This window comes from Eptatretus burgeri, chromosome 4, assembly GCF_056783735.1.
Source record: "Eptatretus burgeri isolate ZD-2024b chromosome 4, Ebu_testis_v1, whole genome shotgun sequence".
Taxonomy (NCBI): Eukaryota; Metazoa; Chordata; class Myxini; order Myxiniformes; family Myxinidae; genus Eptatretus; species Eptatretus burgeri.
Genome location: NC_140964.1, coordinates 45,882,655 through 45,905,032, shown reverse-complemented (window position 1 = coordinate 45,905,032; position 22,378 = coordinate 45,882,655). Strand labels below are relative to the sequence as shown.

General features: G+C 47.8%; 1 protein-coding gene across 1 annotated transcript in view; it reads right to left on the bottom strand.

Annotated features, from left to right (window-relative positions):
- The window catches only part of LOC147027959 (nuclear receptor subfamily 1 group D member 2-like), a 37,529-nt gene extending 17,122 nt beyond the window's left edge, over positions 1 to 20,407 (bottom strand). Inside the window, exons 1-4 of the mRNA XM_085877840.1 lie at positions 19,804 to 20,407; positions 1,300 to 1,674; positions 668 to 756; positions 261 to 405 (exon numbers count right to left, since the gene is read on the bottom strand). Coding sequence (XP_085733966.1) covers positions 261 to 405; positions 668 to 756; positions 1,300 to 1,674; positions 19,804 to 19,822 — 628 coding nt within the window. The 5' untranslated portion in view covers positions 19,823 to 20,407. The remainder of the gene's footprint in view (positions 1 to 260; positions 406 to 667; positions 757 to 1,299; positions 1,675 to 19,803) is intronic.
- Positions 20,408 to 22,378: the final 1,971 nt, after the last annotated feature.

Here is a 22,378-nt window from a genome sequence, read left to right as displayed (position 1 = left end):
ATCATCTCTCAACCTTCTTTCCCATTCCCTCCCCTCCCTTTTGTGTAAATAATATAAAGATAGCTCTTTATTATCGCTAGAATGGTTTCTCAATCTGAGAAATTTGTGGCTTAAGATATTACAGGAAGTACTTTTTTTTAATGATAATGATTTAGCAAGCAAAGACAAACTCCATCAAAGTTGGGATGAAGAGACAAGGATTACACAACGACTAAAATCCTACAGAGTACAAACCATCAGGATCAAAGCAAAAGACGCACCATCCTTCGACATGCCCACAGCAAGGCACTTGTTGAAACGGCAAAACTGACAGCGGTTGCGGTTTGCCCTACCAATTGTACACAGTTCATCATGCAGACAAGGCTTGTACTTCGTACCCTGCTGGATACTTCTGCGGAAAAAACCCTGGACAGAAAACAGGAAAAGGAAATGAGATTTGCAAACTCTCCACAACTGAGAGCTCGTAAAATCCACATTTGGCTCTACATCCCTATTGAACAGATACATGGAAGATACTACAAAAAAAAGAAGACAAAACACACATACAAGTAATTTTCCTTCATTCATCAAAAGTAGATTACAAAAAAAGAAACTGATTGTCGACAGGTTAAAGCCTTAGATGTAATGACTAAGACGGTTGATTGATTAACCAACAGGTACACGTTACCTTGCAGCCTTCACAAGCATGTACACCGTAGTGAAATCCTGATGCTGTATCTCCACATACCTTGCACACGAGCACAATTCCATTGATTGCTATAAGGAACAGGAAGAGGTGACATTCAACATAATGTTTGATGCATGGATAATGTGGAGTAATTCAAACTTTGCCTTCCGGTTCGGGTCCATGAGTAAATTCATACTTTGCGAGCAAAACAGATAGGCATGCACTAATGTTGTGGTGCTCACTACTGGAAATAGTCTCCTACTAACAAGTCACCACAATCAATGAATATTGGTCCATCACAGGTATTTCAACTGGCTGACGTGGCATTGCATGCAATTGGTGTGCGTTCTGTGTTCTATTTAGCACTATTTCTATTTAGCACCATCTATTTTATTTATTCTATGATCTAGCACCATTTCCCAATCCCAACAGAGGGTACAATAGTGGCAGAAAATGCAGTTCTTTAAGGACTCCTGGTTTACATAAAACACAGATTTAAACCTCAAGATGTCTTTGGTTTCAATGGCAGCTGTGGCAGTTGCCAATCGGTGTGATATATTGCACTAATAATTTCACATATATTGGAGTGTGAAGCTGGATTTAAGTTAGTACTGTAGTAGACTGCAGCTTACTCGCAATGCCGACAACCTTCGGCTTGGTCGCACCTTGGGCTCCATGAAATGTCCCAGGATTGGCTGAACCCTCATTGAGAGCTCCTTGTTGGTAGCGGTGATCATGGAGTGAAGGGTTGTGAAAGTTTAGATATGATGGAGACTTGGGTACAGCCATGGTAAGGCTGACGGTTGCAGACTGGTTCTTGTGTGCAGGAGAATGACGATGCAGTGAGACCAAGGAATTGGTCAAGATGCTCTCAGCTGGTGATGAGGTGCACAAAGTATGAGCAATGGGAGATGAGGTTCCAGATCCCAGCCCACTATCTCCACTATCACTGTGATAGGACAAAGGACTGCGGTTTGAGTCTCCATGGCCTGCACACACAATGGTCTCTGGAACAAGAGAAAAATAAATCTCAACGTTTCATTGTGTCCATGAGATTCCTAACCATCCTAGAATTCTTGTTCCTAAATATGCAAACAACAACAACAACAAAAAACACTCCGGGGGGGGGGGGGAGGGAGGGAGAAGCGTTGAGGGGAGTTGTGTGTTAAAACCATGCAAAAGGCATAACTGATTCAGATTCACAAACTGTCAAGCGTCTGTCACCCAAACATGTGTCATCCAGTTCAATCAGAATTTGGGTTACATGCTTTGGCAGAGGCATCAGTGAGTGAGCTCTGTCTGAGCCACGTGTACACAGTCTGAGTCACAATGATTTCATCACTCGAGTCATAGTACCCAGTGTCGTGATTGGCTGAGGCTATAAGTAGGTCAGCAAAGTTGCAAAAAAACAGCATTGCTCTACTTTTACAACTTTCAAACATTGCACAACTCTCCCACCTTGTGCACCCTCTCCCATCCATCCCTTCAACTCTCCAACACTTCCCAATCATCCTTCAATTCCTCCACGCGACTACAGTGTATCTCCTACTCCGACACTACTAATTGAAATGCCCCCCCCCCAATTAATCGCACATTCTCATGGGGTCGGCCATAGCTCAGAATATGTATGAATGCTACGCCTCAAAAACCAATTCCTGATATTTACTGGTTGCGACATCCAGGATGTGAGTCCTACGAAGGTCAAATTTGTGGTCAGATTGGAAACCGTGATGTGTTCCTGTTGTTGACAGTCTTCCAAAGCCTCCAGGCTTTTACCAAAACAGGGCTTGCTGCAGTCCTTGTCCATGGTACAGGACACCATGCAGGGTTAGTTGCTGAGTATCATCTCGTCTTAATTGGCTAATTGCTCATAGGGATATTCGAGCCACACTAATCTGTGCATGACAAGTCATTCTGACAATCCTCTCTGAGGTGTCCATGTAATATGCAAGCACTTTGGTGCCATCAGTATTAATTACTGATCTCATAGTTATGCAAGTAAATATCGATCCAGGAAAAGGTAAGTTAAACTTATTATTATTAGAGAGGTTCCTCAGTGACAACGAGTCGAGCAGTTCACTCAGGCAGACTGGCAGGTACTGCAAGCAGCCATCTCACTTCAGGACTGGTCTGCTATATCTAACACCCCTGATATTAACTCAGCATGGAAATTCTTCCACAGAAACCTACTCACTCTTATGCATAGATTACTCCCATCTCTTCTTCAGTTATCCTACCCTTCTTCCTACCCATGTACACTGAATCCTGTGGTGAAGCATTTGTTCTGAAACAACTTGCCTTCTCTTCCTGGAAAGCAAACCTGATCAAAAACAATCTCAGATCATTCCACAAAGACTGAAACAAGTGTGTGTCCACTCTCAGGTGAGCTAGAAAACAACATCTGTCCAACCTCAACATTGAAATTTTAAAGTCCCTCCTCAAAAACTTGGCAGCACCTTGTTGCTTCAGCCACTGAAGGTGGAGGGAGGTTATGTTTTCACCTCTGTCTGTTGATTTGTTTCTTTGTTACTTGCAAAATCGAAGATTCGCAAGTATATTGGTTTGTCTCATCTGTTCTTGACTGTTTGTTTGTACGTCATTGACTACAGATCACAATTTTACTCGAATCTTCATGAAACTTCACCATCTGGTATAAGGTAGTGATGAGCTGGAAGGATATTGTTTTAGAGGTCAAAGGTCAAGGTCACAAATCGTTAATTTTCATCCGATTGAAAATTTTCATCTTCTTTTTCCTCTTCTTCTTCTCCTCCTCCTCCTTTTTCCTTTATACGGGGTGAGGTCCAATGGCACCAAGCTTCTGCCCTGCCTTGACCATAATACTCCTTCACTTCCCTCCCTCTGTCCTCAGCCAACTCTCTCCACTCTCCAACCACCCCTATCTTATGGATATCCCTCCTCACACAATCCTCTCATCTCAAGCACAGTCTACCTCTTTTCCTCCTACCTTTCTACTTCAACATATCCGCTCTCTTTGCCATTTTCTCCTCCCCCATCCGCACCAAGTGTACAGCCCATCTCAGCCGACATTGCATCAATCTCCCCGTCATGCTTACCTGCACACCAATCTCCTTTCAGTTCATTCATCCATCCTTCTATCCACCCTCTTGACACCCACAATCCTCTTGATCAAGTTTTTCTCGCAAACCTGCAGCCTCTGTTGGTGTCTCTCTGTCAGTGCCACCATTTCCAGACTGTAAAGGTAGGCTGGCATTACACACGACATCAAAACCTTCCCTTTCAATTTCCTTGATATCTTTCTGTCTGTCATTAATCTATCCACCCTCCTTCATGCATTTGCACCCACATGAATCCTCCTCAAAAAAACCCTGCCTCCAACTTACCATCTCCAGTCACTGTTCCCCCCAGATACTCAAACTTATTTTCCCCGTTTGATCCCCTTCCCCTCTAACCTGATATTCATTTATTTTCTCTGCAACCCGACCCGCATCATCTCAATCTTCTGCATACTCATCCGCAGCCCATGATTCCCAAATGCCTCCTTACACTCACCCAGTACCTCCTGCCTCACCTGCCCATTCTCCACCACAACTGCCAGATCACCTGCATAAAACATCCTCCGCAGAATACCCTCATGTTTACCTTCTTCCTTACCAGCTACATCACCATGATAAACATGAGTGGGCTGAGAGCACTTCCCTCACTCAAACCGATGCTCACACTGAACTCCTCAGATATCCCAGGACCAACCAAAACTCCTCCCTTCATTCCTTTGTACATCTCTTCCACCAACCTAACTTCTGCTTCCGGCACTCCCATCCATCTCAGTGTCACCATCATCATCTCTCTCAGGACGGTGTTTTCGGCCTTTCCAGGTCCACAAATCCCAATGCCATTTCACCGTGCACCTCCAACCTCTTCTCCACCAGCTGTCTCAGCATGAACATCCCATCCATCATCCCCTTACCCTTTATAAACCCTTGCTAATCTACTCTGATGTCAATGTCCACACTCTTCCTTTCCTCCAACCGAAGAATCCTCTTCAGAACCTTCTTGACTCGACTTAGGAGTGGAATTCCCCTGTACTTCCCTGGATCTTGAACATCACGCTTCCCCTTCCATATCAGCACAATTAACACAAGGTAATTAGACAGAGGTGGAGGCCATTCAGCCCATCATGCCTGCAACGCATCAACACCACAACAATTTTCAACACCACAACAATTTTCAACACCAGATCAAAATAAGAAAATGCAAAATGTTTTTATTTTTATACAAGTGTTTTTTGTGGGGGTTTTTTTTGTAGTTTTTGTATTTTCCCCCCTCAGGGGATGGGATATGGGCTTGGGAAACACACACAACATCAACAACACAACACCCCTTGACGAGACCCTCACCAACAGCACTCCGTACTCGTGCACGCAATCACCCATCAATACTCAAACTACCTAAAACTCTTTTCAACATCCCCACACCCCTCTATCTCCATAACTTTCAGGTATGTGTCTAATTCCAATTTTAACTATTCCACTGTTTCTGCTGCCACTACCTTTCCAGGGAGGCCATTCCATACATTAACTACTCTGAGTAAAAGTCCCCTGCCTTACTACCATCTTAACTCTCCTCTTCTTTACTCTCAGACTATAGCCGCTGCTCCAATCACTGTCTACTCTGCTGAATAATTCATCTGCATTTATTTTATCGATACCTTTCATGATCTTAAACATCTCTATCATTTCTCCTCGTAACCGCTTCCGTTCTAGTGCATAAATCCCCGTCTCCTTCAGCCGCTCCTCATGGCTGAGTCTAGCTTGGCCCGGAATCAATCGAGTCGCCCTGTGCTGAACCCTCTCCATGGCATCTTTGGCCTTCCTAAGTTGTGGTGACCAAAACTGCACACAATATTCCAGATGTTGCCCTCATTAAATTCCTATACAATGGTAACACCACCTCTTTTGATTTATAATTGATCCCACAATTAATCCTCCAGCATTGAACCCACTCTCATTCAGCTTCCACTGTTGAACCCTGTCTCCATGATGACAAATATTCAACAGCTTCTTCGTCAAACTGACTGACTTCTTCTGTTGAAATTATAAACTCTGTACTCACCTCATCAATGCCTGGTGCTCTTCCCTTCTTAATCCTCTTCAATGCTGTCTGCACCTCCTACTCCGTGATCTCCACCAACTCCATTTACCCCTCCACATAACACGGTAGCTACAGCTCACCAACTCCATGAAATATCCTTCCCACACCTTCAATACTGACCCCCGCTCTGCCACTCGTCTACCGCCACCATGAATAATCACCCCTCCGCCCCCCTCCCCCATTCATGTCCTCACTATCCTCATCCCTGGCACAAGGCAATTTATATATCATATTCTTCCTACAATCCTCTTCCAATTTGTTGCACACCTCTTCCATATCATTCCTCACCGCTTTCTTCTTTTGCCCACACAGGAGCATCAACCCTGCCTGGTTGCCTCCCTCTATCATTGATATTCTCTGTTCTCTTCCAAACCTACTTTTCACCAACTGCCTTCTCTACCTCCTCCATACACCATACCTGGTTTCTATCGGATGACGATGCAACCTTTCCTGACATCCTTTCGCACAAAACTTCTGCAATTCCCCTAAATTCCTCTCCCTACTTCTTCCACTCCTGCAAACCTTCCACTTCTTTTTTTCTTTTTTTTTGTATACCTTGTCAAGGCTCGTGTGAGAGCTAGCACACAATGCACAGCAAGGGGGGCATGAGACAAGAGGGGCGGGAGTGGGATGGACAAAACAATGGGGAACAGACACATTAGGAGATCTGTCGAAGGGAGAGGGATGGGGTGGGGAACAATAAATTCTTCAATCCTTCAATAAATTGCTCATACCTGGCCCTCATCCTCTCCTTGTACTCTATGACGTTGTTTCCCCACACTTCCCCCACCGAATCAATTCTGCTCCCTGCTTTTAACCTCCCCCTTTTCTTCATCCATACCATAAACAACATAGGCTAGTGCTGGGTGGTAACGTGCTCTCCCACCACTGCTCTTACAATCCTTAACCCTCCACAACTGTCACTTGCTTACCACCACCAAATCCAGTTCTGTTCTATGTTGTCCATTCCACAAGTAATCTTGTGACTTTCCTGCTTTTGAAAGAATGAACCAGGTATGGCAATCCAATTCCAAGCCACCAGCTCTTGACCCTCTCTATTCCTTGTTCCCCAACCAAATTTACCAACACATTCCTCTTCACCCAATTCCACCACTCCCACATGCGCATTAAATTCTGCCAAAATGCACAGCATCACCTCCAGCTCAACCATTCCAATCATCCTCTCCAGTGCATCCCTGAATTCTTGCTTCTCCACCCTCGTCCTTCCTGTTTGTGGCCCATATACTGACATAACACACACCATTTGCCTCTGTATCACCACCCATACTCTATCTATCCGTCCCTCCCATCTTTCCACTCTGACCACCTGCTTGCTGATCTCATCTGATGCAATTATTCCCATGCCATTACTCCTTCCATCCCCACCCACATGCAGCAGCTTGAATCATACTACCAACCTCCTCACCGTGTCTCCTTTCAATCTGTTCATCTGCACACCCAACACTTCCAACCTCCTTCTCTGCATCATCTCCACCACCTTGACCCTCTCCCCAAGACTGATCCCACATTCAAACTTCCTAGCCGAACCGCACTTCTGAACTGCTGCCCGCCTGGCAGGGTTAGTACAATCTTGATCAGTTTGGGACTCAGGTCAGGTCAGGTATGGGAGCATGTGCCAGAACAGCACGTCGCTGCGTCCACTTTCCGCCGGTACTCCAGAGGCCTCCGTCTGGCCATCCCCCAGGCAGATGCCAGGCCCATCCCCATCTCCTTGAGATGATGGTCAACCTGTTGCAACCATGAGGCACGTGGTCGACCCACTGGCCTCCTCCACTCATGAGACTCCCTCGCTGAGAGAATCTGGTGAGCAGGATCAGAGTCAGGAAAACGAGCCACATGTCCATACAGCCGCAACTGACGCTCACGGACTATGCAGGTAACAAATCCCATCCGAGTCTCTCTCAGCAACCGCTCGTTGGACACAAAATCCGACCAGCGATAGCCAAGGATTCTCCGAAGAGACCTGGTACCAAAGGAATTAAGTCTCCGTCTCAGATCCTTGGTCAGAGTCCAAGTCTCACACCCATAGAGCAAGACTGGAAGTACCAAGGACCTGAAGACTCGGACTTTCGTCCCCCCGTACAGGTACCGGCAGTGCCACACCCCATGATTCAGTGAATCCATGACTCCCTAGGCCCAACCCAGACGTCTATTGACCTCTGACTCGCAGCCAGCAGAGACATGAATATCACTGCCAAGGAAAGTGAATCTCTCCACGACCTCAACATCCTCACCACAAACAGACACAGACAGGACAGCAGCATCCAAGATGTCACCGAAAGCCTGGATCTTAGTTTTGACCCAAGAAACCCGTAATCCCAATGGCTCCGACTCTTCATTCAGCACCCCGAGGGCCCCCAAGAGGATGTCTAAAGTCTCCGCAAAGATGACTGCATCATCTGCAAAGTCAAGGTCCGAGATCTTGACATTCCCAAATGACGCACCGCAACTTGATCTCTCCGACATCCTCCCTAGAATCCAGTCCATACAAGTGCTGAAAAGTGTGGGGGCAAGTACACATCCCTGACGAACTCCAGTAACAACTGGAAATAAGTCAGAGGAGGTACCACCACACTTCACAGCACTCTCAGTACCAGAGTAGAGTTCAGACATCAGATCGATCAGTTTTGGTGGCACCCCACGAAGACCAAGAATCCTCTAGAGGACATCCCGATTCACTGAATCGAACGCTTTACAGAGATCAACATAGGCTGCAAGCAGCCCCTGCCGAAACTCTCGTCTGCATTCGGTGAGGACACGAAGTGCAAGGATACGGTCAATCGTTGACCTCTTTGGTGTAAAGCCTGACTGCTCTGGACGCTGGTGCTCAAGCAGATGGTGGCGAACCCTATCAAGAATTATCCGAGCAAAGACCTTGCCCGGCACTGAGAGCTGCGTCACCCCTCGGTAGTTGTTGCAGTCTTGGCGATCACCCTTCCCTTTCCAGAGAGGGACAACAAGGCCCCTCTTCCAGTCAGTTGGGATGATGCCTGTGTTCCAGGCAGAGCACAAAACTGCATGCAACGACACGAGTGCAGCATTTCCACCAGCCTTGAGAAGTTCGGCATGGATGCCACAGATCCCTGGAGCTTCGCCCCGTTTCAACTGGTTCACCGCAGCCCGTGTTTCCACAAGCGTAGGTGGACCACAGTTGATTCGAGGGTCAGCAACAGGGATTGTAACACCCTTGATGTCCAACTCGACAGTTGGGGGATCAGCCTGGTACAACCGCTCAAAGTAACCGGCCCAGCGGGCCTTCACTTCAGACTCCTCTGTCAAGAGCCTACCACTCTCTGCTCGAACTGTAGTGCTCCGAGGGATGGGCTTGGATGAACGTAATGCGCGAATTCCCCTGTAAGCAGGACGAGAATCACCTGTCCACAGGTGATGCTCTACCCCCTCACAGATTCCTCGCACATAGGCCTCCTTGTCCACCCTCAGTGCACGTACAGTTTTATGCCTCAGCTCCCTGAACAGCTCAGCTCTGCCATTCAGCCTGGCCCTGCGACTCTGGTCAATGGTATCCAGTGTCCCTTGAGAGACAAAATTTTTCTTTGCCCTGCGGTGAGCTCCAAGGCATCCACCGGCAACATCAAGGACGGTGGTCTTGAAGGCGCTCCACAACTCTTCAGGACCCCCCAAAGCACCCAGACCCCCCAAGTGTCCACTCAGACTGTTCGCAAACTCCTCAGCTACTCTCTCATCCCTGAGCTTGGCAACATCCAGCCTCGGCTGGGATGGTATCATTCTCCAGGATTTAAGGTGCAGCTTTAGAGTTGCTACAACAAGCCTGTGGTCAGTATTGAGGAACTGAGCACTCCGGTAGACCCTGCAGTTCTGGATCATCCTCCAACGACCGTCAATGAGGACATGGTCAATCTCCTTTGCCACACCGCCAGCGTTGGAATACCAAGTCCAGCGATGAGCTTGTGGGCGCTGAAACCATGAACCAGCCACCCTAAGTCCATGACTTCTTGCAAAGTCAAGGAACTTAGTGCCATTCTGGTTCATAGTTCCTGACCCATGGGGACCAACACACACCTCATAACCATCCCTATCAGTTCCAGTCGATGCATTGAAATCCCCCAAGACTAGAAGTGTATCTCGTCTGGGGCACTGATCAACCACAGACTCGAGCGTGGCGTAGAATGCATCCTTCACGGTGAGATCACTCGCCTCAGTCGGAGCATAAACAGAGACCAGGGAAATGACACCTAAGGAGTGACGAATCCTTAATCTCATAATACGCTCGTTGACCGGTGTTACCTCAATTATCATTGGGGTCAGCTTATTGGACACAGCTACAGCAACTCCTTGGGTATGGTAACCATCAGAACGACCAGACCAATAGTAGGTGTAACCACCCACCATTATCTCGCCGCAATCCGGTCTCCGAACCTCAGAGAGAGCTGCAATCCCGATGTCCAAACGCTTGAGCTCAGATGATAACAGAGACAGGTGATCATCCTCTCTTAGGGATAGGACATTCCAGGCACCCACCCGAAGGGACCGCCTCAGGTTAACCCAATGAGACCGCCGTCTGGTGGACGACACCTCAGCACCACTCCGACACACTCTCCCGCAATCTGACCCAGGGATGTTACCCCGTGGTTTCCCTCCTATCAAAGATTGGGGGTCCCGAAGGCTTTGCCCCAATCCCGTCATCCGGTGAGCTGCCCTGCGAAGGGAAGCTGCACAGGAGGTACTCCCACGGAGTGGGTTTTTAGATTTTTTGCGTTTTTGCGTTTTGCGGAATGAAGGGTTTTACGGTGGCCGGAGTGCAAATCCTGCCACCAACCTCCTAATAAGAAGTGACCCAACTGCAGGAGGACGTCCGCAGACACAGTTGGGCACTAGATATTGATGGCCGTTGGCTCACAAGGAGCTCCTCCGCCCTTTGACAGGTTTTGTTTTTAATCCTGCTGGGTGTCCATATCCAAACACCCTCCTCACCAGAAAACCTGGTGGGGGAGACGGTTTAGTCGCCGACAACCCGACCATGGAACAGGTTAGTACAGGTTTACATGGTACCTGTAGCAGGTCACAGATCGAACCTGACCTGACAGAACTCTCTGGGTTCTTTGGGACAGAACTTTGGGACTCTCTGGTCATCAATCAGTAGCACTGCCTGGGCTGACCTGCTGGACCTATTACCGAAGTCTGTTATAATCCTATGTGTGGGCATGCACAATGCACATGCACCACTTTTTCTCCACTTGCTTCCCCTCACCCCCTGCCCACCCCTCTCCCTCCACACTGGACCCCTATCCCCCACCCACGAGGTAATCATCCCTACACCCACCGCACTCATGCCCTGTTCTCTTCATTCCCAAACCCCACTCATGAACTCCCTGTTCAACTTTTCCCCCATTCACTGACATTTAGACCTTTATATCCCTTAGACAGTTTAGACACCTTGTAGACCTTCGTAGACGCGATGACTTCAGATGCACACCACACAAACATCGATAGAGTTTTCTTGAACCACTCGCTCAGGGTGACAGAGCATGAACCACTCGCTCAGGGTGATAGAGCATGAACCACTCGCTCAGGGTGACGGAACACGAACCACTCGCTCAGGGTGACAGAGCATGAACCACTCGCTCAGGGGAACAGACACGAACCACTCGCTCAGGGTGATGGAGCATGCACCACTCGCTCAGGGTGACTGAGCACGCATCACTTGCTCAGGGTGACGGAGCACGAACCACTCGCTCTGAATGATGTGGCAGGCAAAAGTGTCCGCCGTGAGTGAATGATTTGCTCAGAAGGACGTAGCGGGTACCGCTATTGACTGTGAGGTGTTCGGCAAGTGGCTTAAGCACTCATGCAAGCACTCCAATTAAATGGTTGATAAGGAACGGTTGGCCAGGCTGTCGCTGCATATTAAAGAGGATCCCTTTAACTTTAAAGCCGGTCTTCACCGCACACAGCAGTTAACAAAATAAAATGAATTTTTTCAAATAATGACTGTCGTCAAAAGAGTTGCAGCTTCATGCAGAACAACCCTGGAGACATCACAAAGTTCAATTGCCCATGAAATAAACATTGCAGATAATCCACCATATTCTATCTGCTCGTCTGTGCATGCATCACGTGGTACATCGATTCGAGGTCCACGCTAACGTTATAACTTTTTTTTTAAAACGGCCTTGTTTTTTTACCAGATTTTCTTTGATTCCCTGGAGAGCATCTCGTGGAACTTCTAAAAATATAGACACAGATCTGGCAGACGCTTTGGATAGGCAGTTCCTTTGGGGGTCAGGGCACGAGGTCCAGCAGTGAATGCATTAAATCATATAGTTCAATGAAGGTGGTTAATTTTGGCACATTCCTAAATTTTTTGTTCACTCAATTTAATTCTCCAAACTGTCTAAAAAGATGAGTTTAATGCTTTGGAAATTTTACATTTTCTTGTATATCTATGGAGATGGAGGGAACATAGCCTTGTCACCCGTGATATACACATTGCACATAATCCACCATCTTGCCTGATCGTCTGAGCATGCATGATGCATCACGTGGTGCATCAGTTCAGGGTCTGTGCAAACGTTATGACTTTTTTTTAATGTACATTTTAAAAACCAGATTTGCTTTGATTTCCTGGAGAGCACCTCGCGAAACCTCAGAAAATATATACAAACCTGGCAGACGCTTTGGATAGGCAGTCCCTCTGGGAGGCAAGGCGCAAGGTCTCACAGTGCATGCATTAAATCTTATAGCTCAATGAAGCTGGTTAATTTTGGCACGTTCCTAAATTTTTTGTTCACTCAATAGAATTCTCCAAACAGTTGAAAAGATAAGTTTAATGCTTTGGAAATTTCACATTTTGTGGATGTATGGAGGAAACATAGCCTTGCTTGCTTAAAGTAAATAGGTATATCGGCTTAGTTATAAGAGGTTATTTCTTTAAATTATCAGATTTCGACACTTATTTAGTCCAGACGATATCCGAAACTCAAAACCAAAATAATAGCGAACGCAGTGAGCTTCATACTTAACACATGCACGTGAGAGAATAGGAAACAACAACAACAACAACAACAACAATAACAACAACACAATACCCCTGGCTATTTGGAATTTGTGTCGTTAGCTCTGACCTTTTGCTTCTGGTTGTTTTTAAACGCTGTGCGGTGTATAAACACGATTGGGTTTGATTTCCATCTTGTGAATATTACTTAACGCGTGCACATGAGAGAATAGGAAATAACAAAAACAACACAATACCCTGGCAATTGTGAATCCGTGTCGTTGGCTATGACCCTTTTGCTTCCGTTTTTTTTTTTTGCTTCTGCTTTTTTTTAGTTTCCGGTTTTTGTCATGGGGAATGATGCATGCCGGGAGATAAAGGCATCGTCGGAGACATGAAAGACCCAAATAACATCAGACATGGTGTATATTTCCTCCACTGATTTTAATAAAGATATCTCTTGCATCATCAAAAAATAATTTTTAATCGTGATTTATGTTATTTGATCGCTGATTCCGAATCCAGGCCGAAGTAACAGGAAATTGCGTATACAGTTGTGAACAAGTTATAGGTAAAGTCAGAAGCGAATGTAAGAAGAATACTACGTTCAATCTAGTATTTCTTTTTTCAGATGAGATCCTGTTCTAGGCGGTGTAGTTGTCATTGTGAAGGTAATGTTGAGGATTTTTTTTTTTCAGATGAGATCCTGTTCTAGGTGGTGTAGTTGTTGTTGTGAAGGTAATGTTGAGGTAATATTAATTTTTTTAGATGAGATCCTGTTCTCGGCGGTGTAGTTGTTGTTGTGAAGGTAATGTTGAGGTAATATTTATTTTTTCAGATGAGATCCTGTTCTAGGCGGTGTAGTTGTTGTTGTGAAGGTAATGTTGAGGTATAATGTTGAGGTAATATTAATTTTTTTAGATGAGATCCTGTTCTAGGTGGTGTAGTTGTCGTTGTGAAGGTAATGTTTGTGGTATAGCCTGCGGGCATGCAGGGCGGGGCATGATGATGGGAGGAGGGGTCGTCGTGGTCATCGTGTTTGCCAGGAATAAAAGGAGTGCGCGCCGCCTGAGGCGTTCTAGTGATGCTGTAGTCGCCCGGCTTGTGCGTGCGCTGAATACGTAATAAAGGGGAGCCGCGGGCAAAGTACGCCTGCGCTCGCGCTTGTGCAACACAGCCCGGCTCGACTGTTCCCCCACTCGTGTCTGCCTGCTAAGCATCTTCTATCCACGACACTACAGTTGGCGACGAGGATCTTCGGATTGGCGTGTGCAGGGCGGCAGCGAATAACCCGTGCGGTTCCAGGCTACGGAGCCAAGGGTCTCGCCGGCACGAGCATGGCAGAAGGTCGGGGCACGGCGCACGGGCGCATACCCGTTTTCGGGGGAGATGACTTCGAGTTGTTTTCTGAACAGTTGGGTTGCTACTTCCGTGCGAATGATATAGATGATGAAGAGAAACGCAAGTCGATCTTGCTCGCCTCGCTATCAACGGAGCACTACCGGCTGCTGAGTGATTTGGTGGCTCCAAATCTGGATTTGGTGGCTCTCGGTGTTCGTGGTGCGAGGGGAGGGGCCCGCCCTTTTGGGTCGGGACTGGCTGGCGCACCTCGGGCTGGATCTCCAGTTCGTACCTCCAGGTGTGCCGGTGCTCTCTTCGATGCTTTCGTCGAGGCCCGAGGGCGAGGTTCTGGCGGCGGGAGCCGCGTCGATGCAACGGGAGCGGACGTTCGTTGCTGCCTGCAGCGGTGATGTGCGGTTCGGGAGCAGCAGGAGCCGTATCAGCTCTCGTGATGAGTTCCCGCGCTTCGGCAGCGTTCGTGGGGCAATGCGCGCCGGTGTTGTTCGGGCAGCTTCGACGGCGAGCTGCAGCGAGCCCGTGGTGTTAAAGGAAGTCGCGAGTCACAACATCGAAGCAACAACCAAGAGGCGGACTCGTGATGTGGGTTGTGGGTTGCTGTTCATTGCATATTTGTTTTTCCTTGCTCTAGTGATGCAGTTTAGCGTTGTTGAAATAAATGCCAACAGTTCCTGTGTGAGAGTGGGTTTGGCGGAGATCAATCGATGGGTTTTGCAGTATGGCCAATGTGAGGTGGTGGCTTTGGGAGCGGTGGTGGCGAATAAAAAGGTTGGGTTGGCCTTCCATTGCCCCGGGCCGCGGGTAGTTGCTTTGTCATGTGCAGGGATTTGGTCGAAAGAACGCGCTGTACGGAAAAATGAGTTTGCAATGGTTCAAATGATGTTCGTAGTGATTTATAACGAGCCTATGGTTGAAGTGTGGTTTAAATGGAATTGCTACCGTCTAACTGCCGTGTCGGTCTCGGAGATCGACTCGGAGCCAGGACTGGTGCGCTGGTCGGCGTTACCCCCACCTCTGGTTGCGGCAAGGTCAGACGTGCCTGGCGCCGGGGGCGCAGCTCTCTGTGTTCGCTCAAGGCCGTTTAGACGAGCATTGGCATCTCAACTGATTGTGGTGCGTGGGTTGTTATGGAGCATTGGGTGCGTCCAGCCAGCGGCGCTGTTCAGCGCCCCCATCCAAGGTCAATCGAGTCTGGCGCTGGCGCCACGGCTTCTAGACAGCGGGCTTCCGGCCTCGGAATGTTTATCTGCTTCAGGTCTGCCTGGGGGAGGTGTGCTGCCTTGTGGGCCGGAGGCGTTTGATGGTGCCGGGGGAGGTTTGCTCGGGAGATCGCCACGGCCTCGCCGAGGGCCATGTCAGCATGAGCCGCCTAGGGGCGTTTCCGCTGTGTAGGGCTGCTGTGCTTTTCGCCTTGCTGCTTCATATCAGTAACGCGGCCAGAGTTTGGGAGGTGCTGTGTGCACCTCCGTCTTCGGAACCTGGCCGGGGCAGCTCCATTAGCTCGCTTCCACGCATTATATGATGTGATGTGCTGTTATACTTCGCTGTTTTCATTTTTTGTGCCTTGTCTACTATTATACCGTAGTCCTTCATGCTGTTTATGCTTATTATGATGGTGATCATTTAATAATCATAGTTTTAGGAGGGAGGAGTGTGGTATAGCCTGCGGGCATGCAGGGCGGGGCATGATGATGGGAGGAGGGGTCGTCGTGGTCATCGTGTTTGCCAGGAATAAAAGGAGTGCGCGCCGCCTGAGGCGTTCTAGTGATGCTGTAGTCGCCTGGCTTGTGCGTGCGCTGAATACGTAATAAAGGGGAGCCGCGAGCAAAGTACGCCCACGCTCGCGCTTGTGCAACACAGCCCGGCTCGACTGTTCCCCCGCTCGTGTCTGCCTGCTAAGCATCTTCTATCCACGACACTACAATGTTGAGGTAATATTAATTTTTTTAGATGAGATCCTGTTCTAGGCGGTGTAGTTGTTGTTGTGAAGGTAATGTTGAGGAAATGTTTTTTTCAGATGAGATCCTGTTCTAGACGGTGTCGTTGTTGTTGTGAAGCTAATGTTAAGGTAATGTTTATTTTTTCATAGCAAAAAGACTTTAATTTGATATATTTAAAAAGCGAATGTAAGAAGAATTCTACGTTCGCTTCTAGGCTTTGCCTATTCCATATTATTTTCATGACATACTTGAATTAGTCTGTGAGAGTAGATCGTGGAAAATCGTATCATGCAATGCATAAAATCGATCCAAGCTCCGAAGTTGAAAACTATAAAACTTACAAAAGTGATGTATATAGGGATTGGTCACTATGATGAACAGGCATTCGATAATATGAGTGAGGAAAGTGAAAAAACAAAACATTATCGTTAAGAAATTGTTGCGGCCTGTTCCAAGTCAATGGATGATTGAGCAGGTCAAAAAACATGGTGGCTTCCGACTCCAGCGAGGTTTCCCAAGAAACATCATTAAGACCCCAGAGAACGAGGTGGCCGAGGATTGCCTGAAGAAGGATATAATTTAAAAAAGGCCGTTAATTATCTTCAAAAGCGGTGTTTTAATCGACCCAAACAGCCAATTTTCACTCTTCAACTTCCTTGGAGTTTTCTTCGTGGGCATGCAAAGTTTCAGGCTGCTCGGTTTTATGGTTTTGGAGTTATGGAGGAGACACTAACACACCGACTTTTATTTATATAGATTTTTTATTTTTTAATATACCAAGTCGAGGCTCATGCAAGAGCTAAGACAAAGAAACAAAAAACAAGGTAGGAGACAAGATGGAATCACAAAATAGTGGGGAACAGAGACAATAGGAGATCTGTGGAAGAGAGAGGGATGGGTGGGGTACATGGGGTAAACAAGGTGGTACTACAGGGAAGTTCAGGAAGGAAAACGGGAAATTTGAAGGAGGTGGGTTTGCGGTAGATTAACGGGGGAAGAAAAGATCATGATTTTGGATGGGGGAAGATTATGAGATGGTGGTTAACAGCTGTTTTGAAGACCTGGAGGGAGGAGTGGGATTGAAGAGTGTGGGAGTTTGTTCCAGAGGTGGGGGGAAAAGAGGAATGAAAGAGTGAAGGTGAGCAGTGATTCTTGATTTTGGCAGTTTCCCCACAAGGGGGGTTTTGGGTCCTTGACCACTCTGAGGAAATATAGGGGGAACAGATCACAGACAGAGCGGGGGGGGGGGGGGTCAAGGCCGGAGAGGAGATGGTAGAAGACAAAGACCACTGACCTGCCTCCAGTGAGAGTGAGAGACCCAAAGACTCAGCTTCATCGTGAGAGATACCAGTGATCCTAAAAGCCTTGGTTTCCACAGCATGAAGCTGAGCTGGGTGTGAGGTAGGAGCACCACCCCAGAGGGGAGAGAAGTACTCCATCAGACTGCAGATGAAAGCTTTTTACATGGTCAGAAGTTCAGGTGTGCCAAGTAAGGACTTTGCACGATGTAGGATGCTCAGTCGGCGACTGGCTTTGGAGGCCAGCTTGACGATGTGGCTTTCCCAGGAAATATCATGGCAAATAGTGAGACCCAAAAGCTTGAAAGGACTTCTTCAAGGGGATTGTTGAAAAAGTAGATGGGGAGGTTTTCCAGACGGTCCTTTCCGAGAGACAGGGTGAGGATGTGAGATTTGTCAGGATTGAAAGACATGTTCCAAGTGTTTGACCAGCTTGTGATTTTTATCCAGGTCTGCAGAGAGTGAAGAGGTTGCTGCCTGCTGATCAGAGGGATGAGAGATGGTGTGGCAGAGGGTGGAGTCATCAGCAAAGAGATAAAGAGGATTTTCCAGGGAATCTGAGAGATCATTGATGTAAACCAGAAAAATCACAGGGCCAAGAACACTACCTTGAGGAACGTCAGCCTGGACAGGAAGAGGGGATGAGAGAATTCCATTAAGAGCCACGTTTTGACTGACAGGAGAGGAAGTCCACGAGCCTTGAGTGGAGATTGCCTTCGATACCATAAGAAGAGAGTTTGGTGAGCAGTACGGGATGCCAGACCGTATCGAAAGCTCGCGTTCTGTCTCGGAATTTGGCTCTGATCTCATGTTTGGCGTTTATGACCTCCATACATTGTTTGAAAAGCAGACGTAGCATGTCCAGGGTAGAGTGACCTGGTCCAAATCAAAATTGATGGTTGGAAATCAAGCCATTGGAGAAAAGGAAGGATTTGATGTCAGAAGCGATGATGGATTCCATGGCCTTGCTGATGATTGGGAGCAGTCTGATTTGTCTGTAGTTGCAGTGATCAGTTTTTGCACCTTTTTTATGCATAGCGGTAAAGTTTTCTGATTTCCAAGCAGATGGCAGATGACCTTGAGAAAATGAGAGGGTGAATAGAACAGTGAGAGGGTGAGCAAGAGCAGAGGAGCAGGTTTTTAGGACACGTGGGCTGATGCAGTCTGTACCAGTTGCAGAATCTGAGTCGAGGTTTGACAACAAAATCTCCACCTTGTTGGGAGAAAAGGACACAGAATTCAGGAACAGCTGGGTGTGACTAGGTAAGGTGGGTACAGAAAGCAATGGGTTTGGGACACAATATTTCGAAGCAAACACAGAGTTTCATTCTTCAGCCTTTTCACATGCAGTGTCAGCTGTGCAGCCACTTGAGGTAAGGGAGGGGATGGAGGGGGAACATACAACAGAAACAGACTTAACTACATACCACCAGGATTTGGAGGATGGAGACTGGTTTGAGAGTTCAGACTTGAGATGAAAAAGATGTTTCCTGGCTCTCATCGGGGTAGACACACATTTGTTCTGAACTTTGTGGAAGGAACTGAGATTGCCTTCAGTAGGATTTGCCTTCCATGAGGCTACTACAAGCTTCAGTGAACTGTGGGCGGGAGGAAAGGTAGGACTACTGAAGACGAGATGGGAAAAATCTCTGCATGAGAGAGCAAGTTTCGATGAAAAAATTCCCAGTATGAGTTGATGTCGGAGAAAGTAGATTTGGGAGACCAGTCCAGAAGTTTGATGGCTGCTTGAAGAGCATGCCAGTCAGCCTGAGTGAAGTGCCAAACCTGTCGGCACTGAGGTAGTTCTCCTATAACAGCCAGAGATGACCGCTTTAATAAGCATATGGTTAGATGAACCGATTGTAACAGAGGAACAGCAGACATTTTCTGGGACGAACGGACGGAAAGCAAACCTTTGGAGTAGGGGACTAATAAAGTACAATATATAAGAATGTCCCATTAACTCACGCACGGCTATCAGGATGGCATACAGGTATGCGCACTCGCCTGGGATTGAATGTTGACCCAGCTATTAACTGCCATGCTGGTGTTTCGCAGGCAGGGCGAGACATCACAAAGTGCGCAGTCCCTCGAATGGACGTTAAACTGGGTGACCCGTCTGTCGGTTTAATTGGTTATTGTTAAAGATCCTACGGTGTTCTTGGAGAAAAGTAAGCGAGCTCCGCCGGCACCATGAACAAATTCGAAATTATTCCCCCGACTGACTGCTTGCAAGGCAATGGCAAACCACCAATTGCAATCCTCGGTGTGCGGCTGCTTTGGCAAACTGAACCTGCCTTGAACACCAGAGCGAAAGAATTCATGGACCACCCAAAAAGACCAAAAACTTTTCAAACACTCACGGGAAACTGAAACCATTCAAAATTACTGAAAAATGATTTTTAAGACTCTTACCTGAAACGAGGACTTCCATCACTTTGGAGTTAATCTCAAAGACTTTGACACTTCGCAGCTCCCAGGACCTGAGTTCTTCGCCTCATCCGCTGCAGACAATGTCTGCACACCGACAGCACCGGAGCACCTGAGCATATGATGTTCCGGCAATCTCACATGCTCTGCAATGTGCCCTTATCCCTCGATACCTGTCTCCTCCCTATGCCAAAGTGCTTGATTTCCGAGCTACACACTCAAACGAGTCACCAGCACCGGAGCACCTGAGCATATGATGTTCCGGCAATCTCACATGCTCTGCAATGTGCCCTTATCCCTCGATACCTGTCTCCTCCCTATGCCAAAGTGCTTGATTTCCGAGCTACACACTCAAACGAGTCACGAGGCATTGGCATCCAAGCTCAGCTACGTACAGAAGCTCACGGGTCAAGAAGAATAAAGGAACATCAATGAACAATTCTCTTAGAGATCTTCAAGCGTTTTCAAGTTCGAATGAATCATTCGATTTTAATCGCTAGATCATGACGAATAGGATTTTTTGTTTTTCATGGTCTTGGAATGATTTTTTACCCCTCCCTTTTGTTTGACCTCCATTATTTAATGTCCACGTGTTGGGGAATCGGAAGAAACGATCCGAAATTTGTGACTGATATAGCCCTTTATGACGTCACAGGCTCCTCCCCCATTGTGCCCGTCGTCTGTTTTGAGCTCACGTGGTGCGCTATTGTGGGACGAACACGTGCCACGTGCACACTTGCTCTTTCATCCTGGGTGCATTATCTTTTGCTTTAGGCAGGTAATTTGTTCAGCATCATATGTTGTGTCCATGTCCAATCTGTGCCTTAACGTGCCTTGACATTCACCAAGTGAGAATTGTGAGCTTTCGGTGTGAAGCATATCTTTTTTAACCAATTATTTACCGTGAAATAAGGCTAATGGAGTATAGCTTGCACAATCGAAAATCACGTGCAGAACAAATATATCGGGAGACGTCGGGGTCGGGGTACGTTTATATGAATCACAAGGACATGATGATTTTGTGGGTAAATTAATATATGCAAGTACAGGGCCAGCGCGACATCAAATGACGCCCCAAGTAAGCGGCGTCTTCGGCGACACCTTCCCGTTTGTTTCACTTTTGAAAACCTGATGAGGGGGTAGCAAGGGTAGGCAGTGGTGAGTTGGGAGCAAGGGTAGGTAGTGGTGAGTGGGTAGCAAGGCCAAGGGTAGGCAGTGGTGAGTGGGTAGCGAGTGCAGGCAGTGGTGAGTGGGTAGCTCGGGTAGGCAGTGGTGAGTTGGGAGCAAGGGTAGGCAGTGGTGAGTTGGGAGCAAGGGTAGGCAGTGGTGAGTTGGGAGCAAGGGTAGGCAGTGGTGAGTTGGGAGCAAGGGTAGGCAGTGGTGAGTTGGGAGCAAGGGTAGGTAGTGGTGAGTGGGTAGCAAGGCCAAGGGAAGGCAGTGGTGAGTGGGTAGCGAGTGCAGGCAGTGGTGAGTGGGTAGCTCGGGTAGGCAGTGGTGAGTTGGGAGCAAGGGTAGGCAGTGGTGAGTTGGGAGCAAGGGTAGGCAGTGGTGAGTTGGGAGCAAGGGTAGGCAGTGGTGAGTTGGGAGCAAGGGTAGGCAGTGATGAGTTGGGAGCAAGGGTAGGCAGTGATGAGTTGGGAGCAAAGGTAGGCAGTGGTGAGTTGGGAGCAAGGGTAGGTAGTGGTGAGTGGGTAGCAAGGCCAAGGGTAGGCAGTGGTGAGTGGGTAGCGAGTGCAGGCAGTGGTGAGTGGGTAGCTCGGGTAGGCAGTGGTGAGTTGGGAGCAAGGGTAGGCAGTGGTGAGTGGATAGCAAGGGTAGGCAGTGGTGAGTGGGTAGCAAGGGTAGGCAGTGGTGAGTGGGTAGCAAGGGTAGGCAGTGGTGAGTGGATAGCAAGGGTAGGCAGTGGTGAGTGGGTAGCAAGGGTAGGCAGTTGTGAGGCTGCAGCGAATGCAGGTAGTGGTGAGTGGGTAGCAAGGGTAGGCAGTGGTGAGCGAGTAGTGAGGGTAGGCAGTGGTGAGTGGGTAGCAAGGGTAGGCAGTGGTGAGTGGGTAGCAAGGGTAGGTAATGGTGAGTGGGTAGCAAGGGTAGAGAGTGGTGAATGGGTAGCAAGGGTAGACAGTGGTGAGGCTGTAGTGAGTGCAGGCAGTGGTGAGGCTGTAGTGAGTGCAGGCAGTGGTGAGGCTGTAGTGAGTGCAGGCAGTGATGAGGGTGCAGCAATGTAGATCGGCAGCAATGAAGCCAGGGAGAATATGGAGATTCGTCTTATTACAAGAATCGTCCAGGAGCCCAGAAGGTTTATTAAAGTGAAGAGCGCCGGAACGTTTGACCTCGTGGGCTGATGTCATCCACCGACATCCACCTACATCACAAAAATTAATTGCTGCCGGGTCTGACCCGTGGCTTTCCCCCCCGAAATCACTCAATTAGTGACGCCATTACCGATAAACCTGTTTTACTCAATATATGGAAAAATATGCATGATAATATAACGAATAAGGTGTCTACACCGATGTTTTCATGGTCAATCATTACACTGACACCCACATTATTCCTAGAAAAT